The following is a 10,645-nucleotide window of genomic DNA, read 5'->3' as shown; positions in this document are numbered from 1 at the left end:
TGCGCAGATTGGTCGAATGTCCCAGGCAGCTGTACTTCAAAGAAGGCGCTCTCTACAACTAGGTAGAGTGTGAAGCCTCAGCCAAGGGACGAGCGACCCGAGTGGAGACCTCAGCAAAACGCGTCCTGTCCGAGTCAAACTGGAGCATAATAACACCGTAGTCCTGAAAAGTTCAGCATAGAAAAATCATTGGTTATGGCTACTTCTATACTTGGGGTAAGTCGGCAGTTTCCTTTGGAAGCGTGTTTACTTTTATTTTCATTACGCAACGCCGAGTTCCCTGTAACTTTATAGTGTTTTTGTTGCGTTTCGAATATTAGACAAAACAGACAATTTATGTGAAGTGATAAGCTTTTGTTTGCAGGTTAAATTAAATATTTAAAAAATTGTAGATATGCATTTTGAGTTTTTAAAATGTAAAGTAACTTAAGTTCTGCAAGTGTCCATGTGAAGTTATATACTTTTCACACTTCGGATTTCTTAAAACCTTTTCAAAGCAATTATGACTTTTCTTATATTTAAATATTATTGCATAGTTAGGAACAAACGTTGCTTGTATTTTTCAGGAAGAGCCGCGGTTCGGAACTACCCCTCTGGCTATGTTGGCTGCGACCTGTAATAAAATTGGCAACACAAGTCCTCTGACCACTTTACCCGACTCCAGCGCGTTTTCCAAAGGGGGATTTCATCCGTGGAAAAGATCCTCGTCCAGTTGCAACTTGGGTTCCAGTTTGCCGGGTTTCAGTGTGGCGACGAGCCGCAGCACCTCTGGACTAACAACCACAACAGGCACGAGCAATAGCGCGTTTTGCCTGGCGTCCACCTCGCCAACTTCATCCGCTTTCTCCACCGAGTACAGCAGCTTGTTTTCCAACTCTGCGAGCGTTACCTCGCAAGAATCTGGACAGTCGGCGTTCATTTCCAAAGTGCACACGTCTGCCGAGACGTTGTACCCTCGAGTGGGCATGGCGCACCCGTACGAGTCGTGGTACAAGTCCGGCTTCCACTCCACGATCTCAGGCGAGGTAGCAAACGGCGCATCCTCGTGGTGGGATGTGCACACAAACCCGGGCTCGTGGCTCGAGGTTCAAAATCCAGCTGGCACACTGCAGGGCTCTCTGCATTCGGGTACGCCGCAGGCCATCCACTCCCAGCTCGGCGGCTACAACCCCGATTTCTCGAGCCTCACACACTCGGCTTTTAGTTCGACTGGCATCAGCCCAACAGCGTCCCACCTACTGTCCACCAGCCAGCACCTGTTGACGCAGGACGGTTTCAAGACCGTCATCCCCACTTACACGGACACTTCAGCGGCTAATGCTATGATATCAGGAGCCAGTTCAGGAATAGGGAGCTCATCTAGATCCTCCAGGAGATACTCGGGCAGGGCGACGTGCGATTGCCCAAACTGCCAGGAGGCGGAAAGGCTCGGGCCTGCCGGTGCCAGTCTCCGCAGAAAAGGACTCCACAGCTGCCACATCCCAGGCTGTGGCAAAGTCTACGGCAAAACATCTCACCTCAAAGCGCACCTCAGATGGCACACTGGAGAAAGGCCATTCGTTTGCAACTGGCTTTTTTGCGGAAAACGCTTCACCAGATCTGATGAGCTTCAGAGGCATCTTCGCACCCACACAGGGGAGAAAAGATTTGCGTGCCCGGTGTGCAACAAGCGCTTCATGAGAAGCGACCACCTGAGCAAGCACATCAAAACGCATACGGCTGGAGGAGGGGGCAAAAAAGGCAGCGATAGTGACACCGACACAAGTAACCTGGAGACCCCCAGGTCCGAGTCCCCGGAACTGATTTTGGATGGTGTAAACCCGAGGGTCACGGTCAAAGAGCAGTCTCCTCATCACGAGTCCTGAGCGACCTGATCCTGTCTACATACAAATGACATTAAAATGCTATCGATACAAAAACTTCTCTCCAAAAAAACCCTGGTAGGTTATAAGGACAAAGACACGGGTCAGGAGTTTGATGAACTGTTCTGGTGACACTTTAGGCTTTTTGGACTTAAGGAAAAACAAGTCTTTTATTAGGGCCCATTAATTGGGGAAATGATTATTTAAAAAAATAATAAATACATTGATTAGGCATATTTCACGTTTCAGGTCGAATAATCAAATGTGTTCTGAAAGGCGATATCTAGTTTTGATCAGTGCGCAGGAAAAAGTGACTCCAACTGAACACGGCTGGAAACGAGTTGAGCTAATTGTGTAGATATATTGACAAAATAACATGATATTTTTCCCTGTAAATGTTCCTTATTACTGTTTCGTGGTGGATCCTGAAATTCAGGGAGTTTTCTTTACTTTCGACGCACTTTGTGGATGTCAGTATGTATGTAACACAACTATTTAAAATTCAGTTACTCCTTTCTTTACCTTGCTAAAAAATATATAAATGTTTAATTGTAAAGTCTCGCGTATAAGGCTTTCATTTTGTAATTAAAGGTATTTAAAATCAAAAGCAATTTTGTTGTTGTTTTGATGCACTTGCTTAAGATATTATTATTATTATTATTATTATTATTATTATTATTATTATTATTATTGAGTGAGATAGAAATACTAAAATGTCTTCAACTGTTACTCGGTTATCTACTGAACGTTATTTGGTGTTTTTAGTAAGAACATGAAATAACGTGTGTGTATGTCTGTAAACACCATATCCATAATGCACAAATCTTATATTCGCCAACGCAAATCGACACCGTTTTCCCAGTGGAATAAATCAATAGTTAATGCCCTGGAACAGGAATTTTACGCCCAAATGAAAATCTTGTTAAATAGTATTAATTATGACTTGGAGCACATCGCAGCCCCATGTGTCTTGTATCCGCGATTAGGGATTCGTGTCTTATCAAATATCTAATTAATCTCCGAGACATCATTTGTTCAGCCGCTCTTTATCAGCGCTTTTCCGAGGGGGTTCGGTGACAATAGGGCTCTGAATATTTATTTTAATCGGTCGAATTAACTGCTTACATTTGCATGTCAAACGGAAAACGTCCATTTAAGGGGAGGTTTTGGTGTAAAGCAGCTTTTAGCCTTTATAAGCGCAGCACTTGATTGGTGTTATGGGAACAGTTTTACCCCTTTTCTGTAGGCCACTTTTAAGAAGGAAAAAAATGGGAAAAGCCAAATGCAAATTGTGATTTTAAAACGCTCTTTTTGCGGTGCAGTCAAATGGTCGCTTGGTGTTATTTGAATATCAGTGGCCGCGTATTGAAAAGGTTCAAGGATGCTCTCTGACTCCTTTGTGTTTATCCAGTGCAGCGTCCGATCTGAAAGAAAGAAGCTGCGGAATAATTAGGCTGCGTCTCAGCCTGGGAACTCGTGAGGGCTCCACGTCTCAGCCAGGAAAAGCGCCTTGTGAGGAGGAAGTTAAATTGACCAGAAGGCAATAGACGAAAATTATTTTCATTTCCTATTGTAGGCTACGCTTAGTAGCTGGACTTGGAAGCAATACTGAATAAAATACACTAAAATAGATCATTCCATTATAAGATAATTTGACATTTTGCAGTGCAAAAACAGGCTAAAATTTAGTGAACATTTAATTGTAATTCAATAGTTTCTATAATAGAGTGTTGCGCTCTATTAGGAACAACAACAAAACTGTGGTCTTGTAAATTATACGAGAAGGGTTTATTTTATTATAACAAACAGCAGGTGTCTGAATTAAAATTTCGGCCTTTTAAAATGTAATGTCAAACAGCCTATTGCGATTTTATTGCGCACAATCCAAAATATGTGCTGCGGAAATGAGCGCTGTTTGGGCGTGAAGGCATTCATAAGCACACTTTACAATTATATGGTCTCATTAAGATTTACAAACGGGAGAGTTTTAGCCGGACGAGAATGAATCATTGAGAGGTGGCGGCTCGCCCGTGGTCATGGACAGAGAGCGCCGTCACTCAGCGCTTTGTTCCGCTTTAACGGAATGCTCTCTTGCTGAGAAAGAGGCAAAAAGTCAAGCTTTGTTTGCGCACCACAATAAAGACAGATCAAAGAGCCGCGGTCTGTGCGGGATACAAGGATGAGCACCATATCACTGATCAAGGAGCTCAAACCGCTGTCCTCACCAAGCCAGGGTCAAAAGCAGCTGTCAAAAGCCAGTATCCTTACAAAATAATAATAATAATAATAATAATAATAATAATAATAATAATAATAATCATAATAATAATTATAATCTGCTAGCTTAAATAGCAGTAATATCCTGTTTTTCATGAGATTTCTGCACCGGTTCATCCATGTATAAATTGTGCTAAACATAATTATTTCAGAACAATTGAGAAACAACAAACCTTTAACTGTCAGTAAAATTTCTGGGTTTATTTCAATGCAGGTAAATATTCTTGAAAAGTTCACCGGGTCATAAGAAGCATTGCTGATTTGAACAGGAACATGTTTTAGTGCTTTCAGGAAAGGCATTTGCACTTGAGGGCTCGAAATGCTGTTTTAAGGAGCTCTAGTGTGGGCTTTCTGATTAAAGTGGAAGAACAATTGTGAATATTGGCACACTGTATATAACAACTTTAGAAGATAAAGGTAAAAATGATTAGATGGTAAAATGCTGAAAATGTAGCCTTGTAGAGAGTATTTTTCTGAACAACACTGACGACAAGTGCACATCATCATATTGAGAAGCTCTCAGCCTTCTCAGCACTCCACATTTCCTCCACAGCCCACAGGAAAGCAGAGCTGATTTAAAGCGCTGCTCATCTCATTCTGCAACATGAAGGTCAGAATTTCCAAAACACCTGGAGCTTATGTCAACACAGCACAGTGGAGCAGCTTATTAAATATTAAAGCTATTAGTTTGTTCTCTTTTTATATATTTAAGCTTTATTTGTACATTTTAAAATAAAATTACAAGAAGGTTTAAAAAAATAGTGTTTAAGAGTAGTTTTAGGCTACTTGTTGAAACTTCTCAAAGGAAAATATCTAAAATATATATAAAATAAAATTCCTAGTAATATCATGGTTGGTTAATTAACATAAAATGAAAACTAATCAATACACAAAAACATGTGAATGATACCAGTATGTAGCAGGCATGGACAGGCTACTTGAGAATATTATGGTCATTCATGCAATTTTGCTGGAAATATTTCAAAGACTATTATAACTAATGAATAATATTCAATATGCTGAAAGAGCTGCTATTACAAGTAAAGCGGCTCTCTATGAAACTCCTGGGGTTAAATCAATGATTTTAAAGGATAATGTCATTGAATAATAGGTGTAGGAACTTCCCATGCTTCCTTGTAAAAGAACTGCCTCGGGAGGGAGAATACACCTTGATGTTACTGCAAAACAATTCGTGTCTGAACAGTCAGACAGAATTTTCCTCATGATCAAACATTAAAAGCAAAACATTGCGAAGTTGCTAAAATACTTAACAAGTACGAATGTGTGAGAATTCGAGTTATCGACGTTAGTCCTACAGTATTTTGGCGCCCTCTTCTGGTTAGAAGAAGTGTAGTAACCATGAAATGAAAGAAAAGGCTCAATCAGACTGGCATGCTTCGTTTACTACAGCAAATACAAACTCTGTAAAGTAAAGATTGATGCAAAACATTTAAAGTAGTAAAACCATTACAGGTCATTGTATACCCAATATAATTTCACATTGAAAAACAAATCCTAATTTACACCAATAGGAAAACATAACTTCAGGTTCTCTGCTTCCTTTTTTATCGTTTCCCATCCCATCGGCTTGGACTTCCGTTCCTTTCTTTCCCATCCCTCACAGTTTCTTTACTCCTGTTCATGACTCTTTCCCTACTCCCAGCCCTCACTCTTATTCTTTCCCTACTCCTACTTCTGTACTGTGCTCTCTCCTTACTCCTGTTTCTTCCCTTTCCACATCGACTTCGTTCAAAGCTCTCGCTCCTCTCTCTCCTCTTTGCCTCCTTCTCTTGTTGTCTATCCCGGCTTTGACTCCTTCCTTTTTCATTCCTTCTTTGCTCATAACTCACACTTCTCTGTCTGGCACTCCTTTCCTTATCCGTTATCCTTTCAGGATCCCAAATCTTCTCTGTCCTTTTCCTTTCTTTACTCAAACTCCTATTTCTCTCACCATCTCTGGTTCTGCTGTTTCCATATTCACCCTTTTCTCCTTCACCTCTTCTTCTCTCCCGGTCCCTACTCCTCCATTCTCTCTCTCTGTTCTCATTCTGCAGGCTTTCTTTTCTTTGTGGTGACCTTCTAGATTTTTCCTGTCGTCTGTTCTGCTCATCTGACTGTGTGCATGCATGTTTGTCTTGGCTATGCTTACGATCAGAACTTTGAATGTGGTCTCTATTGTAAGGCTCCTGCCTTCCTTCACTCTCAGAACTGTTCTCACTTGAGTCCCTCCTTCTTTTCTTTTTTCCCTTCTTCTCTTTTTTAGCTTTGTGTTTTTCAGGTTCAGACTCAGAGCTGGTACTACTGTCGGAAGTGCTGCTGGATGTCATCTTCTGTTTGCGATTTTTCTTCTTTTTCTCCTTTTTACTCTTCTTCTTTTTGTCCTTTTTCTTTTCTAGCCGATCAAGTTTTCTAAAAATAAAATAACGAAAAATAATAATGAGAAACAATTTTTAAGGCATTTGAGGGAACTCAAATTGAAAGAAAATGATACAGCTGAATGCAAACTGATTGTCCAGATCATGGAAGCAAAGAAGGTTGTAAGCAGGTCTATTATGCTGAACACTCATTCACAAGTACAAGAGAAAGAACAATTTTGTACTTCAGATACATTTCCACAAAGCATAATTGGTTCTATAAATATTTACACACACCTGAGGAGCTTCTGTTTCTGCTTTGTAGTTAAAGATTTCAGAAACTCTACTTCAGGATCATCTTCTTCCTCACTGGCCACAAACCCCTGTAGTAAAAATACAGTAATTCATTATATTAACATTTACACCACCAAGCTTAAGCATGCTAAACACACAGACACAAACTTTCACATCACATGTGTACATCAACAAGCAGTAGAAAAAATGTGAATGTAAAGGCCAATAAAAATGAGCAGCACACGATGTATAAGCTGGAAAATAAGAAATGTTCCTGCTCTCATGATTTCCTATAATTTCAGTAGTTAGTCTCATCAAGCCTGCTCTCTTGACTAAACTTGCTGTGACTAGAATCACAGTGCCACTGTCTGATAATTGGCCGTTTTGCTGCAATCACACTCTCGCTTCTCCTTGTTCGGGAACGGGCATGGATATCATCGGTCTTATTTGAGCCCGAGGGGGTCGGGGGTACCTGCAGATTACCTGTGCTGGATCACAAACAGTGGCGTTCCTTCCAAGGACACATTTCTTCAGCGCAAACCCACTGTTCCGCATCTCTGCCATTAACTCGGAGGGGTGCATCGACGGGCCTGTTTGCACAAAACACAACATCATGGTACCATTGATGTGGGTGTGCATCCCCCTCAGAGGGGAGCTCAGCAGTAGCTTTGTTAACAGAAAGGGACACCAAATCAACTCACTCGTCCCCTGACTGGGCAAATCACACTGTATTATTCTGCCAAAGCAGTGGTTAGAGCAAATCAGAATACACAATAATTGCATTTTTTCTGGCAGCTCAGGAGGAGGGCCAGTCTGAGAACTGTCACACCGGACCCAGGAGGAGTAAACACATTACTGTACTGCTATACGCTCTGATTACAGTCCTCAGCACACACAACCACTTCTTCCTGCACTGAGAGTCATTTAAGAGACTCTGAATTGTGACTGCCCCAAGTAAAAGACTACTGATGATCCTTGACGCAAATTTTGCTTTGACATAAAACAAAATGCAGATGTAAACGTTTAACTTATAGTATGCACATATGTGCCTTGCCAAAAATAGTCTAAAGATATAAGTATAGTTGCACAAATTAAACAAAACCCCATAAAATGGTCAGCATGCCATAATAAATGCTTCTCAGCATGGTTAATAACACAGAAACTCTATCAACATTTAATAATGTATTAAACTGCCATCTTCAGGCCCAAACAATTTTAGCTCATTGAATTTCACTCACAAGAATTTAAATTAAAATAATGTAAAATAAGTAAAATCAGAAGCAGATTCACAGCAGTTTTTTCAGTTAAGGATGTTTATGTGAAAACATACTCAATTTCTAATAATCAAAAGTATTACATAAAATACTATATATTACAAATGATTTTTTTATTGTATTACATTTGTGTTCAAAACAAAACAAACAAATAAATACCTGCTTCCTCATTTGCTACAGAGCCAGAGCTGGCGTTGATCCCTGACAGCCCATAGAGAGGACACTCCCTGTCGGTGTTCACATGGCCCCACTTATGACACTTGATACACCGTACATTCCGCACCTACAGAATAAAGATTTATTTACAATGCTCTATTTACAATGTAGTTATGAATATAAATGATAAAGTACAGTAACATGTCAAAATAGAGATCTCAAAAATAAAAAAAATCTAACCTGGATCCCAAAAGGCTGATCTCTGATGTTCATGTCATCTTTAGCATACCTAAAGAGTAGGAAGAAGGAGCACAGAAGGATGTCACTATCCCTAATATTAGGATAATTCTTGGTCATTTGAACAGAGTAATAATACTTACTTTTCACGAGGAGCAACCTTCTGCCACTCAAACTTATACTCATCTTCACCTTCCTGTGAAGACGATATCAAACATTATAGCCAGATGATATGGATTGGTCATATAGATGATGTGAGAAATCATCTAACAATCAACACATATGATATCTTACTGGACTGCTAATACATTTATAACATTGATCAACTAAACATAGTTATGAACTTTGTTTTTTCAGGTTCTTAATTGTTCAGATGCAATTTTGATGACATGGTGTGTAGTGTAAAAATGTCTCCTAGTACAGTGTAAATCACAGATTTATATGATGCTCATTGCAATACATAAGTTCTCGTTCACACAATTTGTAAATCATAAAAGGAAATAATTTGTTTTGAATGTTTCACGACACAAATTTAACTACAAAAATAAAACGTATTATGCGTCATCCATTAAATAAAACACTGCTGTTTTTTGTGTCTGTGCATGCTTTGCTATAAGAGCACAACCCCCTTGTGTTTGAAGACTTACATAAAGCACTAAAACATTTAAACAGTTGTTAATAAATGAGTACGTACCTCTTTGGTTTCCTCTTCAAAGATCAGAAATCAATGAAAACAAGGATACAAAAACAAAAGAATAAGATACAAATCTTCATAAAAGCTTCAGCATTTCAATGATCACTACTGTATTACCTTTGGAGGCACCAGGAGGAGCTTCATACATAAAATTCAGGCCATTTTTCACCCTGTCATCACCCATCAGCAGTCTAAAACAAACATCAGGCTGTATAGATTAAAAACATTACTACAGAAGACAAACACTGCCACCTTCAGGCAACATCAGGTATTTAGGTACATGGGATAATAATTACACAACGGCTTACAATAAGTAGGAAGATTCAGCTAAATCCATTGACTAACCTGTTGTTGTATGTTTCCTGCTCTTTCACATAAGCCTGCATTAGCTCCTCCTGCTTCTTCTTGTCGAAGGTTATTTTCTGCTCTGCCATCCATACCTCAAAAAATATATTTTCATTATTGCATAGCAAAGAGGAAAACACCTTACACAATCTTCTGCCTCAGATATAGCTGATCAACTAAGTTCACACAAAAGCTAGCCAACACTACACACACACTGAAATCATCACATCTGGCCAGTTTCAGTGAGTCTCTGTCTTCTTTTGGCTCAGATGTCTGTTCATGACTGACAGAAAGGCAGTGGAAGCTCAAGTGTTGTTGATCCTGTTGGGCCCCTGAACAAGACCCTTAACCTTCTCTGTTTCAGAGGCCCTGCATAATTGGCAGATCCTGTGCTATGTCTCATAAAAAAGGCATTTCTGCTGGATGGTTTTCCGACCATTCTGTTGTGGGTGGGAATCCCAGATGATCCTAAAATTCTCAAACCCATAATGGACCAAAACCATACCAAACAGACAAGTCAGCGAAATCAGTTTTCGACCCCTGCTGATGTTTGGTGTGGTCATTAACTAAAGCTCTTGACCTGAATCTGCATGAGTATATGCATTACACTGCTGTCACATAAATGGCTGTCTGGATAACTGCAAACATAACTACATAACTTCAGCTCAGCAGTGAAGAAACGTAAAACTAGTCGGTGTATAATGAAGCCAAACAAAACTAAATGTCAGCATGATTAAATGAGAATTCTGTTAAACACATCGGTAACACGCCAATAAGCTCGTCAAGCTAGAGTTAGTAGCATCTGTAGCTAACTAGCTAATTTAGCTAGCTAACTTGTTTGTTTATCAATTTACATTAGTTACCTTTTTTATGTTGGATTTTGACGCTGGGTGAAAATCCTTCTTGCACATAAAATTAGCAAAAGACTTCCCCATGGTTAAACGAGGATTTAAAAAAAAACCCCACAGAAAGTACTGTTCCAACTACCCGAAAACAAGGCCTGTTTACAAATGAAGTATCGTTTGCTGAAGATTCGGCTCTTTGATTCGGCTCCTTTAAATGAACCTTGAGATCCGACTCATACGTATTAGCTGTTTATTTAAAGATGTAGATAACGCTGTTACCATTGCAGTGTATGGATCTGGATATACA

The 10,645-nt window shown here is 39.7% G+C and overlaps 2 protein-coding genes across 2 annotated transcripts; one reads left to right on the top strand and one right to left on the bottom strand.

Annotated features, from left to right (window-relative positions):
• The first annotated feature begins 58 nt into the window (after nt 1–58).
• Nucleotides 59–2,103, top strand: sp9 (sp9 transcription factor). Its single transcript, XM_027164885.2, has 2 exons — nt 59–216; nt 567–2,103. Exons 1-2 carry the CDS (start codon nt 196–198, stop codon nt 1,863–1,865), a joined length of 1,320 nt encoding a protein of 439 aa, XP_027020686.1. The 5' UTR covers nt 59–195; the 3' UTR covers nt 1,866–2,103.
• A 3,418-nt stretch (nt 2,104–5,521) lies between these two features.
• Nucleotides 5,522–10,528, bottom strand: cir1 (corepressor interacting with RBPJ, CIR1). The gene is made up of 10 exons (XM_027164258.2): nt 10,357–10,528; nt 9,494–9,588; nt 9,266–9,339; nt 9,149–9,162; nt 8,598–8,650; nt 8,458–8,506; nt 8,221–8,344; nt 7,271–7,377; nt 6,791–6,876; nt 5,522–6,548 (listed from the first exon to the last, which is right to left on the bottom strand). Exons 1-10 carry the CDS (start codon nt 10,426–10,428, stop codon nt 5,705–5,707), a joined length of 1,518 nt encoding a protein of 505 aa, XP_027020059.2. The 5' UTR covers nt 10,429–10,528; the 3' UTR covers nt 5,522–5,704.
• Between the last annotated feature and the right edge of the window lie 117 nt (nt 10,529–10,645).

Source organism: Tachysurus fulvidraco, chromosome 6 (genome assembly GCF_022655615.1).
Source record: "Tachysurus fulvidraco isolate hzauxx_2018 chromosome 6, HZAU_PFXX_2.0, whole genome shotgun sequence".
Taxonomy (NCBI): Eukaryota; Metazoa; Chordata; class Actinopteri; order Siluriformes; family Bagridae; genus Tachysurus; species Tachysurus fulvidraco.
The sequence above is the reverse complement of the archived record's forward strand: the minus strand, read 5'-3'. Positions and strand labels throughout refer to the sequence as shown.

Excerpts from the sequence above, each read along its gene's own strand:
- sp9 (XM_027164885.2), top strand. The coding sequence starts at position 196 with ATGGCTACTTCTATACTTGGG. Across the intron at positions 217-566 it reads TGGCTACTTCTATACTTGGG|GAAGAGCCGCGGTTCGGAAC; the intron begins GTAAGTCGGCAG and ends TGTATTTTTCAG.
- cir1 (XM_027164258.2), bottom strand. The coding sequence starts at position 10,428 with ATGGGGAAGTCTTTTGCTAATTTTATGTGCAAGAAGGATTTTCACCCA. Across the intron at positions 9,340-9,493 it reads CAGGAAACATACAACAACAG|ACTGCTGATGGGTGATGACA; the intron begins GTTAGTCAATGG and ends TGTTTGTTTTAG. Across the intron at positions 6,549-6,790 it reads CAGAAACAGAAGCTCCTCAG|AAAACTTGATCGGCTAGAAA; the intron begins GTGTGTGTAAAT and ends TTTTATTTTTAG.